At 27.5% G+C, this 27,710-nt stretch overlaps 3 protein-coding genes across 4 annotated transcripts in view; 1 reads left to right on the forward strand and 2 right to left on the reverse strand.

Moving 5' to 3' along the window:
- Positions 1 to 989: 989 nt before the first annotated feature.
- On the reverse strand, positions 990 to 6,924 carry LOC132941926 (peroxidase-like). 2 transcript variants are annotated; one of them, XM_061010175.1, is made up of 12 exons: positions 6,731 to 6,916; positions 4,259 to 4,680; positions 3,764 to 3,958; positions 3,362 to 3,537; positions 2,932 to 3,127; positions 2,670 to 2,867; positions 2,277 to 2,409; positions 2,067 to 2,217; positions 1,828 to 2,007; positions 1,440 to 1,638; positions 1,228 to 1,330; positions 990 to 1,148 (listed from the first exon to the last, which is right to left on the reverse strand). In XM_061010175.1, exons 1-12 carry the CDS (start codon positions 6,778 to 6,780, stop codon positions 1,079 to 1,081), a joined length of 2,073 nt encoding a protein of 690 aa, XP_060866158.1. In that variant the 5' UTR covers positions 6,781 to 6,916; the 3' UTR covers positions 990 to 1,078. The 2 variants fall into 2 exon arrangements, with proteins under 2 accessions (XP_060866158.1, XP_060866159.1); XM_061010176.1 differs by lacking the exon at positions 4,259 to 4,680 and having other exon boundaries at positions 6,731 to 6,924.
- A 773-nt stretch (positions 6,925 to 7,697) lies between these two features.
- Positions 7,698 to 27,710, forward strand: part of LOC132941819 (beta-galactosidase-like) — a 34,372-nt gene continuing 14,359 nt past the window's right edge. Inside the window, exons 1-2 of the mRNA XM_061010007.1 lie at positions 7,698 to 7,894; positions 8,066 to 8,232. Of these exons, the coding sequence (XP_060865990.1) occupies positions 7,832 to 7,894; positions 8,066 to 8,232 (230 nt within the window). The 5' untranslated portion in view covers positions 7,698 to 7,831. The remainder of the gene's footprint in view (positions 7,895 to 8,065; positions 8,233 to 27,710) is intronic.
- Positions 13,978 to 27,508, reverse strand: LOC132941666 (peroxidase-like). Its single transcript, XM_061009808.1, has 14 exons — positions 27,383 to 27,508; positions 21,081 to 21,213; positions 20,817 to 21,012; positions 20,433 to 20,624; positions 20,185 to 20,351; positions 19,601 to 19,796; positions 17,617 to 17,814; positions 17,426 to 17,558; positions 16,561 to 16,711; positions 16,315 to 16,491; positions 16,033 to 16,231; positions 15,588 to 15,690; positions 15,118 to 15,194; positions 13,978 to 14,163 (listed from the first exon to the last, which is right to left on the reverse strand). The coding sequence occupies exons 1-13, from the start codon at positions 27,430 to 27,432 to the stop codon at positions 15,134 to 15,136; spliced, it is 1,956 nt and encodes a 651-aa protein (XP_060865791.1). The 5' UTR covers positions 27,433 to 27,508; the 3' UTR covers positions 13,978 to 14,163; positions 15,118 to 15,133.

Raw genomic sequence — 27,710 nt, forward strand, 5'->3', positions numbered from 1 at the left:
ACACCGTGGATTAGTTCAAGTTAGGAAAAATTATTTACTGCTCAAGACTATGATATTATGTTGAGAACTAACTCACTACTAACATATATTATAGTACCTGTGTTCTGTATATATTTAAATTTTAAAGGCAATTATAAACCACAGAATTCATTAAAAGATTTTAATATGTTCGGTTTACGTAATACACAGTGACCGCAAATGATTTTGTCGTGGGAGAGAGGGTATGGTTGGTTTTTAACATGCAGTGTTTGATCATTAACAATATAATTTATGGTTATCAGCTCTTAAACATCGAAAAAAAGGTCACGGGGGGATCCTTTTCATCGCCACCTGCCCACCACTCACTGTTTATTTTTTTTTATCTTGTGTACAACATTTCTACCAAAAGGAGATTTCAACATATAGTATCTTATCTTTTAGGAAATTGGATCAAGATGGTACTTTAAAAAGTTTATTTTTCTATTTTCTCAATAGTTTTTTAATTCCACGGGAAAAACCACCGACAAATTACGAAAAACCACAAAAACGGGATTTTAATTTCCAACGCTTTGTTTATCACCATAGAAACGAATAAAAAAATAATAATATTATAATATTAATTCAACTTACTGGCCATAATAAATAAGTAATAACAATATAAAATATCCAGACTGACAAACCGTCTCCGCTCAGAATAGTTTTTCTTATACAATGATATTATATCATTGAATTTAAGTTTAATACAATCCATTATAAATTGCCTGCTGTACCTACAGCAGATCGACATTCACTTACCCGCTTATTTTTAATGTTATCATTTTCCATCAAATGGATGCTAATAATCACCAATTAAATTTCAAACCTCAAACTGAGTGTTTTAAGAAACATGACACCGTTATATACTTATATGTATAGATTTATTATATTCCTCTTATATACATTATGAATGTAGTATAAATATGTGATGAAATTGAACAAGGTATATTTTTTTTAAGAACAAGGACATTAAATTATTTTTATTTATATATATTTATTGTACAATGGTTGAAATTCAAAAAAAGTACAATTATATCAAAAGTTATATCTAATACAATTATTATTAAAATTCTTTCCATGGTGATAAGTCCAGCTTATATGATTTACAGCTATACTTAATACTTGACATCCACCTAATAATATTAGAATACATGTTAATATTACATATTATATCATTTATATCATATTATATATTTCAGAAAAAACCATTACTTGTGGTCAACAAATCTGAATGTTTCCTTTTGCATGTGACCCAAGTTTGATGATGTACACATAACGTGACTAAGAGTGATCTTTTTCAGGCTTTTAATTTGTTCTGAAAGTACAAAAAAATGAATTGTAATACAATTGGTCGTTGTTATAATAATTATTATTTTATAATATTTATGTAAAAGGTGTGTCAGTGTTTGCCTATTTTTCTGTACCTGGGGTAAAGCTTCCTGGTTGTCCTAGGATATCATAAAAGAAACGATCACCAGCTTTAAACCTGTAGAAACTGTCTCCGATTACGCACGCAGTTGATGGACCAACCATTGATCCATTTCTAGGTTTTTCCAAGAGGGCACCAACAATATAATCTATGTCGTGCACAGTAGAATATAGTGATTTCAAAATTTCAATATCCTAATAGAAGATAATTTAAAACAATATAATGTTTATATTATATTAGCAAAACCGTAAATAGTTGAATAATTAGACAAATATTATGAAATGGAATTATTTGAATATTAATAAAATATATTTTTATTCAAAGTATAATGAAGGTATAATATCGATTGTTCAAAATCCGTTAAGAAATGTAAATAATTTTACCTCCGAAGAAATTAAATCAGATAAGTCATTAAATTTGTTTGCTTTTTTTAATCCACAAATGTGTCTCATTTTGTTATATGGTGGAAGTCCATTATCTCTGCCCCTTTGAATATCATAAGACATTAAATCAAACCCCGAGTATCCATCCAAATTTGGTATTTTGAACACGACATTTGTAATCTGAAATTATTAATATACAAATAATAATAATAATACGTCGATATACTTCAAAATTTTACCAAATTATTATAGGATGGTTGTACAGCTCGGCCTGGCGTTTCCAAAAACCCTCGTAACATGTTATCAAAATTTCCTATGAGCAAGTCTGGCTGCAGTAACACTCTTGAAGGCTCAACTTCATCGACAATTGAATAGTTTGCAGTCATTAAGCTAGTTATCAGGATAAGTTACTAGATAATCTATTTTATTTCATAGTTTAAAAACTATACTTGAATTTAGCGGGAATAATGTTGTGAACAGCTCGGAACGCACCACTTGTCATTTCTTGTGCTAAAGCCGAATTAATTGAAGGATCATAGATTGTCTGTCCAGTGAGTCCATACTCTTTCATGTATTCATCTCCTAAAATTTAAAAAAATATTTTAACATTTTGAATTCTATAATATTACTGTATCTAAATTAATAATATTTTATTATTTATTTAGTGGTTACTAAATTCTATATGGTAAATACCAAATGTATGCTTTTGTTTTTTTTGCAATGAAAGTATGATGTGCAGTTATAAATAATTTTTCAAAATTAAATATAAGAATAGTTTTATTTATTATTCAAGTGTGGTTATTTCATTTATTTTTTAAACTCAATTATAATTTTTTTTTTACCTAGAATAATTGGCAAGAAGTGCTCATAGGTTATAACTTGTATAATTGCACCTACGATTCTACGTGTTTCTTGGTAAACTCTTTCGTCTGACCATGACGGATTTAATGTATGTATTTCGTCAGCCAAATGATTGTGATATCTTAAAAATAAATTTTGAAACAATGCAATAGCCAAATTCTGATTGACGTTGACATCGCCTGTAAAAAAATGATTTAATAAGTTAATGATTTATATTGCATTATATTTTTAAATTTCAATTACCTGCGGCGAATTGAACATCAGATTTTCCTAATGGACCATCTTTAAATTCCGAATTAGGATTCTGCGGACAATATTCTTCGTTTTTTAATATCCGTGATCTAAGTTTACCATTCACAAATGTTCGAAGCCCATCAGCTGTCTTTTTGTTTGATCCGTATACATGGGATGCATCTATATATTGTGTATTTCTGTTGAGCTAAAAATAATTTGTATCGTTTATATTATCCATGGGTTAAAATCATCTCTTAAACAATAATCAGTAATCACATTATTACATAGGTAGATAAATAAAAAAAAATATGATATACGAAATTATGATGGGAACAAATACTAAAATATATACTTTGTGTACCTACAATTGATGTACAAGTGTCCCTTATTCGTTAAATATATTATAATGATTTGAATAAATAACTAATTTAATACTTACAATAGTTCTAGGTGTTAAAGGGCAGCTAAAATTCACTGAAGTTGTAGATCTAACAAATTTAAAGAGTGTTACATTATATTGGCCATACACTGGGTCATCTGCTGCTATCGGTATAGCGGTTTCACATTCAAATGGTATTTTGGTCTTATCTTTTTCATAACAGTGATCCAAATCAGCTTAAATTACAAATATATAAATTTAGATATTATATGTATTAAAAGGCTGGTAATTATTGAATTATTAGTTTCTATATTTATATACAATTATACAACAGTTAGGTTTGTTATGTAAGTATATTATAAAAAATATGAGCATCTGCATCCAGCCTCTCAATATATAATCTATTTATGTCTCTACAAACCATAAATAGTTTTGTAATAATTTTAGTAAATGAATTACTACCTGGAGTAGTGGCATTTCGAATATCATCAGGATAGAACGATATATCGTGTGTCAAAAACTGTCCCCACGGAACTAATAACTCATTATTGTCATGATCGTAGTTGCGAATGTCTCTCATATAGAATAATTTCACGCCTACTAGCCTAGCACTAGGCAATGGTCTTCCATCTAATTGAACTCTAAGCGTATTATTACCTGAATAAATCAAACAAAATATTTTTTTATTTCTCAAACTTAGTAGGTATTTATAACATGCACATAGTTTCACAAATGCAGTAATTAATACTTAAATATAGTGCGCAGAAAATGTAAAAATGTATAGGTACTATGGATATAAATTAAGACTATCTAAATTTTTTTTAACGTTAATGAGTATTGACATTTTTAATTAGATAAATTTATATTTATGTTTTTAGTAAATCAAATAGGTTAATACCAAATGCATTTTTTTTTAATGAGTTTGTATTCTTTATTATTATTATTATTATTTATTACCATCATTGAACTCAGCGTTCATCAGCCTGTAAAATGGTGTTAATGCAGCACCCCAGTTAGGGTTCCGCAAATTGTTGCACGACCCATTGAATGTCCTGTATTTATCGTCTGGGTTACAGGTAACGAATGGGGCACATTTTTTAAAGTAATCACCATTAGTTGTTGCTATGCTCGACACCCTAGAAGTCGGATGAGATTTGAACCCGACATTTATAGGATTATACGATAACGTTGCCGCATTAAATATAACGGTATTTGCCTCCGACTCAGCATAATGAATATCGTTTGGCGAACCATTTTTATGGTAAAATACGTATAAAATAATAGTTGAAGTAACAACGATTATTAGTATTACTATAAAAAGAGTAAACCATGGTTTCTTCCAAAATGATTGTATTTTTGCCTTGGATCCTAGTAATGGACTAGAACATAAATATTTCTGTTTTCAATTTCTATTACATAATCACTCATATTATTAAAAACAATTAGATAATTATTAGTTATTATGTATCACAGTTGTTGTTAAAGCTGTAAGCAATTTTTTTTTCTATTTCATGGAACTTTTTATAATAGTTAGGCAACTTACAATTATTAATATAGATTATTAAGTGACTACTTGAGTCTTAAACTCTATTTAGTTTGGAAATTATAAAATAATAAAAGTGAAACAAAAATACAAAAAACGAGATGTTTTAAAAAATCTTCATAGGTACTAAAATATAAAATATTTAATACAAAGTTTTAATCAGTTCAGTGAATTAGGATCGCATTTGATATATTTTGAAAACGATAGTATTCATACACCATATTTGATATTATGTAATCCGATAGCAATTCATTGATTATATTAGTTATTTTTAATTATAATTTTGACTCTGAAGTCATGTATTCAAATTATGTTATAAGTAGGTATCGTTAATCGGAATTTATCGAATTTTGAGGGGCATACATTTTTTTGTTGTGTTGTAATAGTATAATCAAGGCGGTAAAAATTAATAATTAACATACGGTCAGTCAAATTCTATATTATAGCATCTGACCTTTCAGAGGTTCTGACTTTTTACAATTATTTTCTAAGTAACTAATATCGAAATATTTGATAGTATTATATTGTTGTTACAAATTTAAATTCAACGAAATTACGCAATACATCATTAATCAGAATTTTCAACCCAATTAGTAGCTTGTTTTGAATACCAACGTTCTATATAACGTGTGTTATCAACTGATTAAGAACAGAACAAATTAAGTGAAATTATTTGATGCATAAATGTCGAATACTGAACTTATCTCTCTGCAACTGCAAACAGGTTAAAACTATCAATCATATTATTGTGGAATGCCAGGAAATAATAGCTGGTGGAGGAATAGAAGGACTGCATAAAGCCTATCAGTAAATGCAAGATCAAACCATCCGTTTATACATAGTACTGAGACTTGACGTATAATCGCTAATTTATCATACATGATTATTATTGTAATTATTATTATTATTAATATTACCGTGTGTTATTCAATTATTTTATTTATATTATTTTATTATTGTTTATTGGATATTATTGGTTTTTATTTTTTCCCCCAATCTGTACACCAATATACCATATTATGCCATATGCAAAAAAAACAATTTATCTAGAATAAATAGGTATTGAGTCTAAATAAATATAATTTGATTGATTGTAGTTTATAAGGTACTTACTCAATGCGAAACAAAAATCAAAATAGCTCATATCTGAGGCAGATAATCTACCTATCAGGTTACATCATTTGTCTTTTTAAAAAATATGATTAAAATATTAAATTTATATGTAATTAGAGTAAAAAACTGTAAAATATGAAAACTTAACTTACATAGTTACATATGTTTATTATAGTGACACCAAAAAGTTTAAAAAATACAGATGCTGCTTAGAACTCATAGAAAATATAAGGTTTTTATATTTTGATCTCTAAAACTTGATCATTAAAAATAAAGTTAAAATAAATACTCGATAGAGAAGCGAGGGCAATATTAATTTAAACTTACTAAATAAAATATTATTAGTATTTAGTACTCACAAAGATTTTGGAACACAAATATAAAACGTATTGGTAGTTATATATGTTGTGTTATTATTAGGTTTATTTTTTAAAAGGTAAGCACATTTCATAAAATTATATGTATACACATCGGAAATTATAGATTATTATTATAATGAAGTAATCGATGCATTAATTTTACAATTCTGTTATTATTTTATGACTATAAATTATAATTTACTGTTAAGTAATGTTAACATTTATTCTACAAGAAACTAGTGCAAGAAGTTCTCTAAATAGATCATATTGTAATATATGTCTTTTAAAGATATGGGAAATAAATTCGTACTTTGGAAAAGTATTTGGCTTTCATACTAGTTTATATTTGAGCGTATGATAAACTATATATTATGTTATAAATTAATTATAATGAAGAATGTAGACAATACTCACTCAGTTTCAAACGACGAAGAGTTATCAACTTTTTTAAAAATATTAACCATTTTTTAATAAACCGATCGGAATGAATTTTATAATTTGACTGAATTTTATCCGTTGTTATACCTGCGCGAATCATTACAGAGATATAGGTAATATTACATAACTACTTCCATAGTCCGCTACACATGTCTACACGTTCACAACTCCTATGATAATACATTATTAATAACAATAATATATTATAGTGGCTGGTACAATACCAGAAAAACAAATTAAAATAAATTGATGTACCTATTGATGATCGGCGCAGAATCGGTGCACAAGGCCAGTCATTTAATAAAAAATTATAGCAAAAGACAAAATTTAGGTAGACAGTTTTCTAAATTTCAAAGTGGTTCAAAATTCTCCGTAGTCGGCCACATAAAAAGCTGCTCTTTATTTGATTAAGATTTTTGCATTTATCAATAAATTATTATCATTTGAAAAAAATAAAATACACAATCAACCTAACAAAATCGATTAAACTAAAGGTAGTAACTAATAAACAATACAAATTCATATCGTTAATTTGATACAGATTATAATATTATATTTTAAATATATCTATTAAACACGTCTAAAATCTTAACCAACAATGTTTTTTTAATATTTAAAACTAAATTAATTTAAATTGTATTTTTTTTAATAATTTTACCAAACCAAATCTAATTTCAGCAATAATTCCAAGTTAATAGACGAACACAGTAAAACATTGAAGTATTTTAACGTATTAAAAAATCGCCCTCGATTGCCAACTTAAAAATCTCATGTACTTATATTATTTAAATATGAAAATTGTTAAAATTATGCCAACCCGGTGTCTTCGTTACTCGATTTAATAGAATTATGTATCTACTGTCCTTACATTCTGGACCTGAGTTTCGTTATAATTTGATGTTAAGTTTTGTAAAATCAATATATATATAATTTTCTCACTAGTTGTGCTGTTTCGCCATGTTGAATAACTTACTATAATATTAGTCGTTGTAAACCTAACTGTCTAACTGATGAAAAATTACCGCAGTTCCTATTGAACGCTTGTGACGATCTGGTGATTATAATAAGTATAATATAATGCCTACGATTTCCGTGTATTGTTCCTTAGCGCTGTTATTGTCATTTCATTTTGAATATGTAGTAAGTTGTATACGCAATTATTTCCTTGTACAGTTGTACCTATCTATAAAATAAGTGACTATTTACATAATCTACTAGATGGAAATAAACAATAAATAAAATACTCAAACATATTATTTCATTTTAAAGAGTAAAAATAATGATAATATATTATTGTCGTATCATTTTTAGAATAGTGACAGGAGATTCTATGTGGACTACGAAAAAAATGAATTCATCAAAGATGGCAATATATTCCGATATGTTTCGGGATCACTGCATTATTTTCGAGTGCCCAGGCCCTATTGGAGGGATCGTATAAGCAAAATGAAATCTGCCGGCCTTAATGCAATATCGTTGTAAGTACCTGACAAATTAAAAAAAAAACGCATATACCATTTTTAACGGTCAACCAAATGCTAAAAACACTACTACTCCTTAATTTGGAGCAATTAATGTTCAATGCTTTTTAAAAGCTTCGTATTAAAGCACCAGATAAAAAATTCATTAAAATCTCGGCATAAGTAAAAGTATACTTAAAGTTATAAGTTATAACTAATTAATTTCTCGTTTAAAATTATATTTATATATGCGTCGAAACACTCAAAAATATATTCTGCTTTGGAATAGGAAAAAAAATGTATGATTTTTTTATCAAAAAAGTAAATTTAAAATAATAACGTTTAAATAGTTATAAATATATTATTTTTTATTTTAAAATAATATGTTCTATTGGAATGACTTAAAATTATGTAAGATATCATATTTTAAAAAACATCAATACTCTTTGAGATAAGTGTTAAAATAATCACTCTGTATTATTGGCTGCTAATGTTGTGTACGGAAATGTATTATTCAATAGGACGTTACATTTTATTTCTATCTATAATGATATTTATCTATCGATAATTAAAAATGGATCATATTTATTATTATGTGTTGAATTATATTATATAACATTAATTATATAATATTCCGTACGGGATTTCTGAATAAGTTTCTCTGTTTCTGAATATAGTATGCTGTAAAATATTCTGATTATCGTGTATTGTAGGTAATTATGCATGAAGCCAAATAGATAATAAAATAGATCATTGATATTTATTGGGTAGGTACTATGGTACTTAGTGATTGTTTAGATAGTGTTTTACATCTGTGTATACAGAGTGAATACATTGTATGAACGTTTGCGAAATCATTATAATATTACTATATTAATGAGATCAAAACTTGAGCTGACTTACACGTTCTATAGGTACTTCGTGAAACGGAAATGTTCAAACTTCACTTATAATTTGTCAATATAACAATGTTAACATGAAAACATTATTATATAATTTTAAATTTATAAAATGTGTAAAACGAGCAGAGTCCGGCGTTTGTTAATTTTTCTACAATGACCATTTTGTTCACTGCACCAAAAAGTATGAAGCTCCGACTCTCTTAACTTACGTAGAACGTTGTCAAAAGGATTGTGGTAAAATAGATTAAAATTTTTCTAAATATTTTGAAATTTCCATTGTGTACCTATAGACAATTATTATGATTTAAGTACCTAACAGTGAAATGTTTCAAAGTTCTTTGATTAATATTTTTTGATAATAAAAAAGTAATAAAAATTATATGAAGATTGAAGCTAAACCGCTTATATGATGTAAAATGTCATCAACATTTGAACTTCGAGCGCTAAAAGTACAATAACCTTATATTAAATTTCAAGCTTGTATTAAAATTAAAACACATATTTTCATGATTTGAGCGTATTTTGTAACAGTTTTAGCTGTTTAAACTTCAGATTACCATATATCTGGGTACAACAATGACAAATGTTTGGTGAGATTCACAGCTCATCATTTTAGACCTCTTGTCCTCATTCCATGTTTATGTATTTGTAATTGGCATATAATAATATATATTAATGTACAACAATATTTATAAAATAATGTATATTTTTATTTTTTTATCTTTATTGATTTTAAGCATCGGCAACTATGGCCATTATCATTTTGTATGGGGGACGGGGGTTTCGGTTGGTTGAGGAACACGTGTAATGTGGGGTGAGGATTCGTCACTAAAAACCCTGGCCGAGGATCGACCTCAGAACATGTTAGTGACTGAGGCCAACCAACAAGCCACAACTGACCCCTTATAATTCGAGGCGATCCAAAATCTGTTGTTATCGTCGTCATCTGGCGCGGTCGAAACACACCGTGATAAGTTTGGGCTACACAACGTGCTGAAAACACCGCCAATGCTAACGATTCTAATGGAATTATATTTATCAATTTTACTCTAAGCTTGGTTTTAGGAGCCTCACGAAACTGTTTTAAGAGCCGCATACGGCCCGCGAGCCTCGTCGTGGCCACCCCTGATATATTATTATATACATATTATTTTAATAATCAACTTGCAATTGTCAACAACTCTTTTAATATTGAATATAAGACAAATTTGAAGTATATAGCATCTTATCCAATTTGTACATAATCAATGAAAACATTTTTGGTGACTTATTATATCTAATATATATTTTGGGGTCCCAGGCGATGACTAGTTGCGCCTTAATAAACAATTTTGACCATGTATTTTTGATATTTTTAGTTGTTAAAAGAATAGTTTATGAGGAAACTTGTATTGGATTATCAAGCTTTTATCCATAGGAACAAAAAATTGTAACTTAAGTAGGTACCTAAAAAATAAAAGGATACAATTTCAAGTCTATGTATTAATACGCAAGCACTTTTTTCATCATACTAATCAATATAGTATTTATATAAATTAATGTTTATCTGTCTATCCTTTATGGAAAATTTTGTTTATAAATAGTTGCTATTTGTTTTAAGAGGATGTCAGCGCACCATTTGTTTTCTCTCTCTGTACCACGTGCCACATAGACAAAACGCAGTAACGCAGAACCTTTTTTCTATGTTTTTAAGTAATCTTATAGAATAAAATCCCCCATTACAAAAAAGATAGAGAATAATATTTTTGAGGGAATGACATATCGATTTTATATTTTATTGTTATTTGACTCAGTTTTCTACTTTCAAAATAAACAAAAAATGTTGTAAATTTAAATTATGTTTAAATTGTTTTAAGACAATATTTAGACAAATCGATACCTATGTCATTCCCTCAAAAATATTATTCTCTTTCTTTTTTTGAGCTGACATCCTCTTAATAATAATAATAATAATTATTATTTATGCGATAAGCCTATAAGCTCTAGTGCATAATGTCTCCAGTTCGAACCACGGTGTCGGCGAACCAACTTTTCACATTGATTTTTTTACTTCTTTTAACTTTTTTCTTTTTCTTCTTTATCTATATGACTATCTATTATTATACGAATGTTTGGTTTTTTTTATTCATAGGATTTTAGTTCCGTTGGGTTAGGTTAGGATTTTGTACTAATTGATTGTATTAATTTCGTCGGTTGAATTATAAGTGAAAAAGACAAACTTGGTATAACTTTGATACTTAGAGTAAAATTATACACTTACGTACGCACCACGAAGGGTCCATTATCCACCATAGGTAGATTGCCTACCTGATAATATTATACTGTTCGTATAATCACAAACGAATCTCACGAACAACACCGATCGGGATGGCTATAAATTAAAATATGTATAACATACTTTACACTTAAAAAGACATTGCTTCAGCGTGTTAGGTACACCCAAAACAAGTTGAAAAATCACAATTTTTTTCCGGGCAGCTCCGGGTAATAATTCATCTAGTAAGTAATAACTACGCAAAGTAAATATATTACTATTTATTGGTGATGTATTGTTATTTGTTATTTTTTGAGTAGTTTCACTAAAAACAAATATATACATAATAATATTTTGATGTTAAGGCAGGTAAAATACAAAAATTGGAATAAAGCAGTAGCGCCATCTTTCCAGTAAAAGAACTTGAAAACATTTTTTTAAAAATTCTCCTGTCATAGATAGTCGGGTAATATGAAATATGAATAAATGGATAAGTGGATATCGCTCTGCTGTACAATAGGTTACAAGAGGGTCACTGTATAATGGATTGTATTGAATTTGTATTCAATGATATCATATCAGTGTATACGAAAAACGATTCTGAGCAGAGACGGTTTGTCAGTCTGGATATTTTATATTTTGTATTGTTATTATATTTTATTATAGCCGGTATGTTGAATTACTATAATAAATTACAACAAAATAACTAATAAATCGATATTTTTATTTTTATTCGTTTCTATGGTGATAAACAAAGCGTTAGTAATTCAAATTCCATTTTTAGTGGTTTTTTGTAATTTGTCGGTGGTTTTTCCCGTGGAATTAAATAACTATTGAGAAAATCGAAAAATTATCTGTTTACAGTAACATTTTGATCCAATTTACTAAAAAATAAGATACTATATGTTGAAATCGAATCACTCCTTCTGGTAGAAATTTTGTATACAGAATAAAAAAAAAAAAAATAAACACCATTGTAAAACCACTAGATCCCTCGCTCGGCTCAGAATCTAAAAGCAGTGACCAAACTAATTTATGTAATAAAAGAATAATTAATAGTCGATTATTGTATGTTATTCAAATGTACAACAAAAGGCAAAGTCCATCATTTTGGTAGCTTATAGACTCAAAATCTAAAATACGAAACACCTGTTTTTTCTATATGAAACATTCTTACAAATAAAATGAGAAGAAGCACAAACTCTGATACCAAATTAAGTGTGTGATAATAAATGCATTATTTTAGAGCTTATTGATAAATGATTTTACAATTAAGTCTGTTTTTCTAATCGAATTTCGACAAATAGACAAATAATTATAGTGTCTATAAATAGCTCAAATTGAGCCAAAGTATTTTGAAAATTATGTCATGTCTAGAGAATGCTTATGTAAATATTTGGTGGAAATGTTAAATATAGTTTAATAAATTATTAACGGATATTTATTTTTGAATTTATAAAAAAAAAAAACAAAATTGATTTTGTCAAATATAACTGGATTTCCAAGGCTTAAATATTCCGGTTTTTAAAAGTGTCACAAATTTTTTTTTTTAAGCACTTCAGTATTTTATCTGGATCCAGTTTTTTACTAGAAATCTCCCTCCAAGTTTAAGCACTTTAATTGCTCCAAGACATGCGATGACAGAAAAAACACAGAATTTTTAATTCAATACATTCATTATCGCTCCGCTCAGAAATCAGAATCTATAAATTAAATAAAAATAAAATAATTTTCATGTGTCAACAATATTATTATAGCTTATACTTTGAAATACGGTTAATGGGGGTATACCGCATGTCCGTATACATATTTATTATTATATTTTATGTTTATGTCTAGTATGTCTATTGTCAATAGTATAGTAAGATACCTGTAATATTTACCTAATTCTCAGGTTACAGGTTTAAATATGAAATACAATTAATATTAAATGCATTAATATTGATATCGATTTGTAATTCTTAATATAATTGTTTAAACTACAAAATTATGCATTTAATAAGTAATACTAATGTTTAATGGTTATACAAATATTAAATATAAACCATTTGAAAGTTTTGAACTTAATTTTGTATTTTAATAACTGCAATATATTTGAAATCTTAATTTGTTATATGGTTGTCTTATATTGAAGCATTAATTTATTATCTATTAGTATTTAAAAATGTTTAAGAACTAACTGCTAATTCTTAGTGTACTAGTGACTAGTGTGAGCGACCCAAGTCTAAAATAATTCATAAATGTTCAATTTTTACTCAAGAGCACCCATTAGGAGGTGCAAGGGGTGGACATAACCGAATGGAATCAGAAGTCAGAAATTCTGACTCAGAATCATTGATTTTCTTATTAGATAGGATAGACGAATCATTTAATCATATATGTATGCACATTATCAATATTTCATAATTGATGACAAAAAATTTGACGTAAAAACATAGACCTTAAGGCTAATACTAGGATAAGATCTATGCGTAAAAAGCTGTATTTAAACCTGTTGAAATCGGTTACTTAGCGGTTATTTAAACCACTTGAAAACAGTTATAAGCCGGTTTTTCTCAGCATAAAGCCTATATTATAATAAATTCAATATAAATTGTGTAGAAAAAGTAAATAAATAGTTTAAATATATTGTAATCATATTCAAAAGTATTTACGTTTTACTCTGTATAAAAGTATAAATAAATAGACTAATGAAAAAAAAAACAAATATTTTTTAGCCTTATACTTAATATTATATAGGTCTGCACCTAGTTGTTTTTCCTTGTTAAAACACTGTGAGCTCAATTTTCCGATCTAAAAAAAAAAAATAATTGTTTAAATCTGTACGTGAGGTAAGCTGTAAACATAAAAACTTTATCTTAAGGTTAGATATTTTGACATATTAGAGGATAACGAACCCACATGTGTTGTCTCTTTCATACAAATGTATATTACACCAAATTCTTTCAGCAGAACCAATGTGTTGCTATAACTTTCAAATTTAAAGTTAAGAATTATTATCTAAGACAATTCATAAGATTCTATTGAAATACCTACTCATTTTAAAGTGAGTATAACTATGTAAAATATTACAATTTTAAAATGAACATACAATTTGTTTAAAATTGAAATATCAATAATATAAATGCTATAATGCTCTGGTTATAATTCTTATTATTGAATTTTATAAGAGGTAAATTCACTCTAATAGTCTAATATGAAGTTAATAATACAAAATTGGCTCTATTGATCGTAGATTTACTCTTTTGCACGTTTGTATGACGGAGAAAACTCATCCGGTTCGACGTCCTCTTGGGGATTATAAACGGACAGTTTTTAAGAAGTTCAATATTAAGACATTTTCTAAATTCATACAAATTAATTTTTATGGATCCGTATTGGTCTTCTAAATGTGAGTTTAGTAAACATGGGTGGTAATATACCTATCTACTTAAGATCGATGAGGCATCAGGCTACATTTTTAGATTTTTAATTTCAATTTCGAATAATCAACATTTATAATCTCATACATTGTAAACATTCAAACCAAATTTATAGGAGTTGGGGAATGAAATTAGAAAAAGGTGCCTGATCCACCTCAACCCTCCAGTAAACATAATAACAAATTCAGATCAGTTTTCAAAAGCATAATCCCATTGCTAGGTATATAGGTATGATTCGTAAAATATTGGTACATTTTGGTTGAAATAAATTGTAATAACTAATAAAGAGTAATACAATAAGCAAAATAATAATGCTTATACTTACTATGTGTTGGTATCATTCACCATGCAGTCAAGTCGATTGTGTACGTTTCACAATTGGGCTTTAGTTTCATCATTCGTCTAAAATATTATATGCATTTGATTATTAGAATCATGTTAAGACTAGAAATTAGCATAATATAATAATAGGTAAGGGGGACGAGGTGGCCGAGCGGTCTAACGCGACGGATTCGGCACAGCCGGTCCGAGTTCGATCCTCGACCACCGGGCGGCATTTTTCTCCGTGCAAGTCACAGTGTCCGGAGAACAAGTGCCGCCATCCCCCACCCGGGCATAGCAGATACCTACGGGTGCCCAATCAAAAATTCTGCCAAACCCAACACACACGTGTTCCTTCCCCTACCAACACTAACAACCCACTAACAATCCACTACAGCTCATGTCCATAGTTGCCAAAGCTTAAGATCAATAAAAAAAAAAAAAAATAATAATAGGTAAGTACATATTACTTACATATGATCAATTAACCTGAATGCATCTTTTTGAATACGTTCTATACCTGACGTAGCACAGATTATATGACTAAGCGTTATTTTCTTCAACGACTGTATTTGATCTAAAATATACAAATCCGAATCAATTACTAGAAATTATGTTACGATTCAAAAAATTACTATCGTAGACATTAAACTTCTTTCTATTACGTATATTATTATTTGCTAAACACACAAATATTTATACTAATTTTAAGCTAAAATTTGAACTCATTCACTTTTCTATATAATAATATACCTATTGGCTTAATACAAAAATCCATATACAACGAATTATAATTTTAGAAATAAAATTTAACACATCCATTACAGTAACCTATACTTAATGACGATGTATAATCAATACCAGCTACTACACAGCTTAATAAGTTCTCCATTTATTTTTTTGTTTTTTTTTTTCTTACCTGAAGTGAAGCTACCAGGTTGATCTTTGACGTCGTAAAAGAAACGGTCACCATTTCTAAATCGGTAAAAACTATCAGCAATAACACAACTTCCAGTAGGGCCAAACATAGATCCAATTACTTTATCTTCCAATAAAATTCCAACGTAATAATCAATATCGTCAACCGATGAATAGAAATATTTTAACTGGTCAATTTTCTATATAATATAACAAATCGAGCTAGGTAGTTCAAATTTAATATTTCAAAATAAATATGAACAAATTGATCGATGTGACTTACTTTTGACGGTATATAATCCGACAAATCATCAAATGACTTTGCTTGTGGCAGTCCGCATAAACTTCTCATTTTAGTGTAGGGCGGGAGACCGACATCACGACCGCGTTGTATGTCGTAAGAAAGCAGATCAAATCCAGTAGTATTAATTGATGGAATTTCAATAACAATATTTGAAATCTTTAAATATAAATATAAATCAAATTAATTATGGGTATTTTAATCAACACATTACTGTATAATAATTACAAGGTTATTATATGATGACTGGGGTTCGCGTCCAGGAGTTTCTGTTAAACCCCTAATTAATCCATCAACGTTACCAATCAATGTATCCGGTCTTAAAAACGATTTAGAAGGTTCTTCCACTTCATATGAAGTGTAATTTTCGGTCATATAGCTGTAAAATGTTGCAAAAATTAAATCATTTTACTAAACAATTGCTGTATAAAAAAAAGTTCCATTTTCATTTACATAATACAATTATTAATTAACATCTAAACATAAATACAACCGCTTTCTAATGACTTTCGTATTAATAAATAATATTTCGCGATGAATCTATCACTGGCTAATCTATTGATGGTAGTATGGTACCTATATTTCAAACATTTGTTTTAAAATGTTTTGTACTAATTACTAGAGTACCGTTTGTACAGTACCATAGGTACGGCTATACTTAAAACCCCGCATCTTAAATTTGAATTATTGCAACTTTGACGATTATTTTAAAAATAAATCTTAAAATTAGTTTGTTACACAAATGAAATTATTAAAATATAATATGTCGATTTGTAGATATTGTAGGTTACTTATTAAAGTGGATTTATAATTTAAAAAAAAAGAATTACCTATTCAACTTGGGTTCATAATTGTAATGTTCCTCTGATAATAATCATATTTGGCATTACAATTAATATGATTAATGTAGTATCTATTGTAGTTGTAGCAATAGTTTTTAATGGATAAAATTATTGTTAATAGTTTGAGTCTATTATTGCGTATTATAATAAATAGTAATAATGGTACCTATCTACTTTTTTCTAATCTTAATTTACTATTTTTAAACGAAAATTAAAGGTTTAAGTTTTTTAAATGAAATTGTTTAATTTACTTCAATTGGGCGGGAATTATGTTGTGAAGTAATCTAAAAGCACCACTAGTCATCTCTTGTGCCATAGAAGGCATTATCGTTGGATCATAATTTGTTTCCTTATTTAGACCATATTCATTGATATATTTTTCACCTAAAAAAAATATGAATTATAAAAAATTATTAATTCTTAAATATTAAGTTATCCTTACCCAAAATTATAGGCAAAAAATTGTCGTATGTAATAATTTGAGTTACAGCTGCAACAATTCTACGAGTTTCTTGGTAGATAGTCTCATCCGTCCATGATGGGTGTGCTTCTTGCAACTTGTTGGCAATATAATTATGGAATCTTAAAAATAAATTTTGTAATAATGCTATTCCTAAATTCTGGTTAACATTTACGTCTCCTAAACACAAAATAAATTTAATGTGAATTTAATAAAAATACATAATTTTTCTTAATAATTAAAAATAATAAAATAAAATTATAAGAAACTTAAAAATTGGAAAAGGGTGTATTTTTTATTTTAAATTTGATAACAATGATGAATCATTGAATTAGAATAATTAATATGAGTGGAGCGAAAAAATATGTTTAAAACGACCAAAACATAGTAATAGTTCTACAAAAAGACGTTATTAAATATTAAATAATGAAAAAAATTGTTGATTTAAATTGTAATGTTTTAAACGAAATACATAGTAATATTTTCGATGTGTATTTATTACACAATAAATAATGTGATATTGATATCGAATACGTCATTCGATTGTGTCCTGTTTCAATCTTTTATAACTTTCCAGTTATTCAATCAAAATTTTGTTTTTTATATAACTAAGTTTAGATGATTTTGTCAGGAAAACATTACAAATAAAAAAAAAAAGTTATTCAATTGCGTCCACAAGTCGGATAGGTAAATTATTTTTCCTACCTTTTTTTATGTTCCGATTGCGTCACTATATTATAATATATAAGCATTAAATTACTCTATTTTAATATGATTTTAGTAATGACTAATGACTATTGAATACATTCGTAGTTCTAGGATCGATAGTATGGAAAATTAATAGTCATAATTAGTAATTATTTTTTTAGTGTTATTCATAAATACAAAAAAAAATAAAAATTACTCCAAATATATAGGAATAAATAATTTAAAAATACATTTCTGATCAATCAGTGTTATATATAATAATAATAATAATAATAATACAAAAACAAATAAAACTCAGTCCAAATATATAGGATTAAATAATTTAAAAAATACATCTTCTTGTCATTTTAAAAAGGGGTTAAATAGTTAAGGGGTTAAGTAGTGGAATTGTTTTAAGGTATTGTAAAAGGCCAAAGGGAATATAATTTTTTTTTTTAAGCTGCATATTTGTTTATCAATCAATTCTTGTTTTTTAATACTTTGCTCGGCGTTTTAGCCATACCATTAGTTCTAAATTAAATGTCTACGTGATTGTTATGATATTAATCGATAAGAGTACCGGCCATGAGATAACATTTTCCTAAACTTATAAAAAAACAAAAAAAAACCGATTTGTGTTTAAATAGATCTACATTGGCCAAATACATTAGGTGTATTTACTATTCAACGCTTACTTACTATACAGAACAGGACGCAATCGGAACACATAAAAGGTAGGGGAAAATCGTTTAGGTACCTGTGCCCAGGGTCGGATTGGTATGTATCGGCCCATCGAGATTTTCACTTCTGTAAGCGGCACATTTACATATTCAGTGGCCCAAAATTACGTCTATAATTATTACGATCTTATATAGGTAGGCGGCCAATCGCATTTTAAACATGAATTTATTTTCACTCACACGGCTGGCCCAAACTTTAAACGGTCCACCGAGATTTTCTCGGTAGCTCGCCTAACCAATCGCAGGCCTGCCTGTGCCTGGGACGCAATCGACGGTCTCCGATTGATTCTGTATTAAAACAGTTACTACACATTTGTCAGACATAAAAAAAATTGTTGTTGATATAATTTTTATCAGTCCATAAATAATGTTTTTTTTTAATTTGTTTATGTTTAACCCAACGATTACGTCTTAATATTGTTATGTATTTCATTATTTCACTATTTCCACATAATATATAACACTAAAATGAATATCAATGAAAACATTAAATCTACAGGGATAATTAAAAAAAAATAATATTGCATAGTCTGAATTACCTGCAAGAAATGCTATCGTTACTTGAGTTTGATTTCCTTTTTTTACAACTTTAGTAGGATCCTGGGGACAATACTCTTGTTTTTTAATTGTATTGTAAAGCAATTGTCCTCCACTAAACAGACGCAATTCATTTGCCAAATCAGGATCGGAACCATACACATTTGACGAGTCGATATAATGCGTGTTTTTATTAAGCTAAATTATAAATAATGGAAAAATAAAAATGTGATTAGTTAATGATAGTTAAGGATTCTGCTATTAGTGCCTATTTAACATCAAAACATTAGTGTACCAGCACGAAAAAAACTGAGTTTAAAGATAATCGAGTTTAAAGATTTTTCAGAATAGGAATTTCCTTTACCATAAAAAGTATTTTACATTAAATTGAAAATTAATTACATATACATACACGTATATAGCCATACAGGTATTATATGGAAATATACAAGTTCATTGTCAAGGACTTTACTATAAGAAATCATTATTAACTGAAAATAAATAATATTTGATTTAATATACCAGATACCTATACCTATCAAGTACCAACTAATGTTCTGGTTTAATAATAATAAAAAATACTAACAACAGTGTCAGGAACTAAGGAACAATTATAAGCTGGCGAAGTTACGAGACGCATAAATTTTAAAATCGTTAAATTTTTTTTTCCGTACACTGGATCATCTGGAGATAATGGAATGACTGCCTTGCACTCTATTGGTGGATTTTTGTCTTGACAATGGTCTAGAGCAGCTGTATAATAATATACACACAATGTGGTTAAAAAATCGAAAATGTTTTGATTGTTTCGTACAAATTTTAGTTAAATGTTACCAGGAAAAGATGAATTGATACTACGGACTGGTGAATAAGCCGTATCGTGGGTGATGAATTGACCCCATGGTACTAATAGTTCATTGTTTTTATGATCACAAATCCTAAGCGTGTCTTGGAACATCGTTAGAGTAAGGTTTCGAGCATTTGGCAATGGACTTCCATCCGATTGTACACGAAAAGCTGAGATACCTAAAACCATAAAACATTAAATTTGAATAATAATAATGTGGGTACCTATATAGTTAATTTTAAAACAATACCTACTTATCATAATTACCTAATATATTTTTTATGTAAAATAAAACTTTGACGAATTGTTTTTATATTTTATCGATTATAATGTAAGTATAGTTATTGAGAATTAAACATTTTTAAAATTACCATCGCTAAACACCGGATCCATATACCTATAAAAAGGAGTTAGTGCTGCACCCCAGTTGGGATTTTGCAAATTATTGCATGATCCATTGACTGTCCTGTATTTTGCTTTAGGGTCACACGTTACTGATGGTGAGCATTTATCGAAATAATCATTGTTGATCGTCGCCACACTATTTAATCTTAAAGTGGATTTTTTCTAAAATATGAAAAATAGTTTTAAAATTATCAAACCATTGGTTTAATATTTGAAAAATATATATTTACCATCGGTGTATTGAATATCATAAAAACCAGATACAAAACAATTAATATACATAGTAGAAGTGTTATAAAGAGGACCACATTCCGTAAATTGAACCATTTTAATTTCGATTTTGACTCCGAACCAATAAGAGGGCTGAAAATATTAAGATTTAATATTAGAAAATTTAGTTACCATCATAAAATATTTTTAATTTATAATAATTAAATAATAATAATAATTATATTAAGCATAATTCATATTGATTTATATTTTGACCTGTACATTATTACCACAAATAAAATTTTTAATTTTATCAATAAATAGATATTATATTTATTTTAGACTTAGATAAGTCTACAATATTGAACCGGTATAGTATTAAAACCGTGACCTTTAGGATAATAATATGTACCCAGACAAAATACAATCTTATTAAAAATAAAACAAAATTCACTTATTATAAGTTATAACTATTGTAATATATAACTTATAATAATTATATATGCTATATATACTATATATACTATTGTATATAACTATATAACTATTATATAATCATATAAGTTATTATATAACTTACATAAGTTTGGTACTTGATAATATAAGATTTTGTGTAATTTTCTGTGTACAAAGGTTTTATGGTGGCATACAATTGTGTTAATAATATTTTATAAGTAGGTACAATGTAGAGTTGTCTTGGTACAGTGGCATATTTAGGAATATGGCCCCTATGACCTTACAGATATACAATAAAGTAACACCCCGTTTGCATTACAGTTATTAACATAGATATATAATTATAATTGGCTAGGTGAGTAGGTGACGCATTCTATCACAATACAATAAATAACACCATGTCATTTTTCAAATCTTTAACGTCCCAAACGAATATTATTATAAATTAACATATAAAACTTAAGCCCTTAAACATTACGGGTGGCTATTAGATACATCCCGTGCTAAAAATGTCTTCTGAATCGTAGCTTAAATTTGTTTAGTGTACACACGAATTTCAGACTTCGGGCTATGTATTTTTAGGCTACACACTAGATAATAAAAAAAAATAAATAAATAAAAAAAAGGTGGGTAAGTGGATGTCGCTCTGCTGTACAGTAGGTTACAAATGCGTCACTGAATGGATGGTGTTAAATTTGAATTCAATGATATAATATCATTGTATAAGAAAAACGATTCTGAGCGAAAACGGTCAGTCAGCCTATGATATTACCAAGTATATTTGATGATATTATTGTGAATATAGTAATTTATATATTTACTTATTTACGTGGAACCTTGTTTTAAATTTTCAATCCTTAGCTACAAAAGTTGAACATTTTATAAATTTTTAACTACAAAATAATTATTACATTTTAAATTTGATAAATTTTGTCAAAATTTGAACTTTAAATGCTTACAAAAAAAAATTGTGCCTATGTATTTTCAATATTTTACAACTGCTATTCTTTCAATATATCAGGAGCCTTGCATAAAATTTTCACGCTTTTCTACCCAACAAATAACATTTTATTGATATTTATAGAAAAAAAAACTAAAAAAATTGAGAACTGACAATATCCGTTAATAGCTCAAAAAGAGTCAAATTATTTTCAAAATTTTATCGTGTATAGAAAATGCTAATATAAACATTCAGAGAAATTTTCAAATATCTACAGTCATACGTTTTTTAATTGTAACAAAATAAGAAAATCGTTACTCCAGAAATCGAGTGAATATCAAATGTTGTAAAAATATGAATTTCAAACGCTCATAAAAATGTAATTTGACTTTCTTGTAGACATTTTTTTTTGATAAAGGTAGATAAACTTATGGATAATCTTGTATTACATTTTCAAATCTTAGATTTAAAAAAAAAAAAATTTATGAATTCTAAACTCAAAATAATTTGGTATCTTTTGTGATTTTTTCGTATTTTGTCAATATTTGAACTATCAATGCTTATAAATAAAAACTGTGACTAAGGATTTTTAATATTTTTCAAATGTCATTGTAAAAATATAGTAGGAGCCTTGTATTAAATTTTCAAGCTTTTTTACCCAACAAATAAAATTTTATTGATATTTGTAGAAAAAAAAACTGGATGTTATGGTGTATAGAAAATGCTAATATAAACATTCAGTCAAAATTGCATGTACTTGCGGTCATTTGTTTTAGAGTTCACCAAAAACCAAAATCGATTTTCTCGAAAACAGATTTTGCCTAAAAATTCCCATTTTTCCTTAATTTTTCTTTTGTTTTTCATGTCGCTTTTGAAAACTACTGGGAAATTTTTACTTTTGACCCCCCCCCCCCAAAAGTACCAACTAGATTCACTTTCCTATCAGAAAAGTTACTGTTGAAGAAAATCCAAGCACTTTTACTATCCAAAAAGGTGATGACAGACACAAAAAAAGAATAAAAAAAACACACACATTGTAAAATCAATACATTCATCGCTTCGCTCAGAATCTAAAAATACTATATATATTACGGAATTTCATTTTTCTTCCCATTTTTTCTACTGGCAAGTTAAAAATGTTGTTTTGCAATTTTGATACATTTTTTAAAATACTAATATTATGGCTCTTGTAAAAACTTGTTTGATAATATTTCTTATAAATTTGATAAATTTGATAAATTTTAATTTGTTGATTTGTTACTCATTAGTCATTATTGTCAACCATGATATACCTAATATGATAAACATGTCTTAAAAATGTAAAATTATGAACAATGAGATATTAATAGTATATTGTTATACCTATGGCTATATTAAGATTATCGACTGTATTATTATTATTAAACGATAATGATACTATAGGTATGAATAACTTACGGGGTGCCAGCATTGGGTGACTTCCCCCTCCCGTCAGGCAACCCACATCCCATTTACTTATTATATAGATTGTAAATACAATTTTTGTTCAATAAAAAAAAAAAAAAAAGCTGTGAATAACTTAAGTAAACCTAAATTACTTAAATATATAGGATGTAAAGGTTTAACGTTTCTACTCAAATTATTCAGAGTTAAAAAAAGACGCTTGACATCATTGTGCTGAGCTCGCTGTTATTGCCTATCATATACGATATATCCATGTGTAACATATGCACGGAAAACCAAGACATAGTCAGAGTCTATAGAACGTGCAAACCGGGACGTGAAAGATATTATGTTGTAAGATAAAATTCAAGACGAACAAATATGCTTGCAGATCTGAGAAATAGCAACGGAAGTTTGTCATGTGAAAACAAAATTGAGTAAGAATTTAAAAATTTAAATAAGCTTAAACTACACAATTTGAAGTGATAAAAAAAATTTTTCACAACACTTGGTTTTTATTGATTATTAACTAATGATAATTTATCAGGGTAATTAATAATTATGTTTGATAAAAGTAATATTTAAATTAGACAGATTAAATTAAAATATCTAAAAAAAAATGTATGCATCTTTGCCTGATATCGTTAGGAACTGATAACATATACTAGGCAATGATATCATTTCTTTCCGCTATTAGGAATTGTCAACATTTCCTAGGAAATGTCATAATTTCCAAAATGTCAACATTTCCGGTAACATATACACGATTCCGCATAATTTTAAATGCAACGTTGAATTATAACTGTTTGCTCACGTTATTATCATGTTTAATTTTTGACAAATTACATTTTTTCTTTAATTTTAGTTAGTTGGTTAGTGAAAAGAGCAAGTGCTTTTACCTAGCGGTCAGCGGACTATTTGATCAATTGTTGAATACAAAGTTTAAAGATGTGATAAAAATATAAAATATAATATGATGTATATAAAAAATAGCATCTATATTCTATATTGTATACAATAATGATATTAAATAGTTTATATGTAGTTATAAAAATTCATTAAATATAAAAAAGCCCTATACTATTAGTTACTACCTTTACTTTAACAACTTTATTTTTGAATTTTGGTTAATCACAAGTCACAATAATAAATAGGTGTTGGATGTTTTTAAAATTTTTATTTATTTGATGTAATATTAATTGTTTGTTGATTTATATTGTACTTAAAATCATTAAATACGTCATGTAAAATTTTAAGTCTAAAATATATGATAGATATATGGCTCATTTCACTTACATAATAATTTAATAATAATTAATTGCTTAATAAGTAGGTAACTCCTAGTAGACCTATTTACAACTATTTCTTGGGTTTTACTTGAAGCAACCGATTTAGATTATGTATTATTTTGGATTTGAGTTATTGGCCACATCCATATTATTTTTTACATATTAATTTCAAGTCTCATTTTTTTTACCCTTTTAAAGAACCTATATCCAAATATCTACCAGAAATTGCCCTCAAAAATGATGATTGAAGCACAATTACTGATACAAAAGTGGATGACAAACATAAACAATAAATAATATAATATGTCATTGCAAAACCAATACTTCGCTCAAAGTCTAAAATATCACATCGAAATACACACATCACGTAGCTGGAAAAATGTTAAAATGTTTATTAAGTTAAAATTGTTAGATATGAATTTATAATGTAGATTATATATTTCTATCATTATAAATATTATAATATGTCTGGACACTAGAGCAAAGGGCATATATTTAAGTTCATCAATCATTAAACAAATTTACAAAACTAAGTATTTTGTGTGTTATACTTACAATTTAAGATAGTATTATCTTAAATCGTGGTTATACTTAAAAATTATAATACCTAAACCTATTATGGTATTATAATTGTTTCTAATTACAATAGTTCCAACACGCATCAATATTCAATATCAACGTTAAAATGTCAAATGTGATAATTTATCTGTCTTGGTTTTTAAGATGAGAAACATGGTTTGTTCGTAATTATATTTTCTTCAGATTATAGTACCTTATCATAAATGATTGAAAAATATAAATTTTATACACTGATAAACACGTTATTGTTCGTTGAACATAAAACATATATTGCATTTCGAATATAAAGTAACTTTTTGACATTTCCTAGGAAACTATTATACTAAAGAATAGAGTATACCTACAAGACAGAGTCAGTTGTACGTAAATTATAACTTATAAGTCTTAAGAGGACGTCGTACCCGTTTATGTTGGCCCCGTCTTACACACGTACGACACTATTACAACACATTTTCATTCATAAGTTTTAATAGTGTGCTGTTAGTTTTGATATTAGAGCGAATATACCTATATTATCAAACTTTTAGGTAAGAACATTATCTGTGTTCTATCGTTAATTTTTTACGATATTTTAATTTTTGAGTGAATTATGAACATTTTTAAATATTAACATTTTACATACTCATAAGTCATAACTTACTTAAAAATTAAAATGTCGTAAAAAGCCAACGAGAGAACACAGCTGATAATTTTCTTACCTAAAAGTTTGATAATAGGTCACTATAATATCAAAACTGACAGCATATTGAAACTGGTGAACGAAAATGTCCTGTGTCGTACATGTGTAAGACGGAGACATCATAATATTATTCGGGAGTGATGTTCTCTAGTAACTATTAGTAATAATTAAAGTAATTATTTTATTTAACCGTGAACATGACCGAAACAATGGCATTCGAGTACCAGCCGTACAAATCATGACGTTCGAAAAATTATATTAATTAAACGTAGACCAGTAATTATAAAATAATATCCTTAGTACATTTTTTTTAAATAGTAAGTGTGAAACAATTATTATATTCCATATAACATCAGAGTAATTACTAATAAGTAATAGCCATAAAAAAGGTATATCGATACGGCCAAAGCCCAAAAGCGTATTCTCTGAAAAATGTATTAAAAAAAAAACACGTAAACAAATAGATACCTACCACTATACACGTAGTTGTATAATAATCGTAAGATATAGGTGTCTATACAGTTTATAGTAATGTACAGGTTTAGTGACCAAACATTCCCGTGTCACATACTCACATACTACACTCACGTACGACGTGCCTAATTAAAATGATATCTTGTTTTTATCAAAATGTTGACAACTTTTCTGTAAACTCTCCTATGTTATTTTTGTCTTTTTTTATTTTAATAATAAATTTATCTTTTATTAGTTATTAGTTTTAACTACCAATAAATAACCTCATATTGTACACCAGTTATCCAGCCAATCCTTTTATATTTCCCCTTACTCTTTCAAAAATTCTATTCAATTAAAGTTTTAAGCGTAAACTTATTTGTCGTATTATTAATTAAAAACCAAATAATTTTTTTTTTCTTAAAAAGTTTTAATATGTTTTTTTAAAATAATATGCACTTAAATCTATTAAAAGCCTTGTTAATTAAAAAATAATATACTCACGAATTTTCAGTTAATAATGGTTTTTCTCTACTTCTCAAAATGTTTCCCATTTTACATAGGTGGATCGATTTCCTACAACGAACTACGTTAGTGAACTGAACAACAATCTGTAATATTTGTGTATAGCTGCATTTAAATTGAAAGTATTAAAGAATCGTTCATGGACTAGCGGTACTAACGAATAACCACTATCGGAATAATTCGATTGTGTTGTTAGAATACTAAAATTAATTTGTTCTTACGTTAGTTAATGGGTATTTATTAATAATAATTATAATGTTTTTCCTTTCTATTTTTTGAATAGATTATCATTCGAATACAAACAATT

This window comes from Metopolophium dirhodum, chromosome 3, assembly GCF_019925205.1.
Source record: "Metopolophium dirhodum isolate CAU chromosome 3, ASM1992520v1, whole genome shotgun sequence".
NCBI lineage: Eukaryota > Metazoa > Arthropoda > Insecta > Hemiptera > Aphididae > Metopolophium > Metopolophium dirhodum.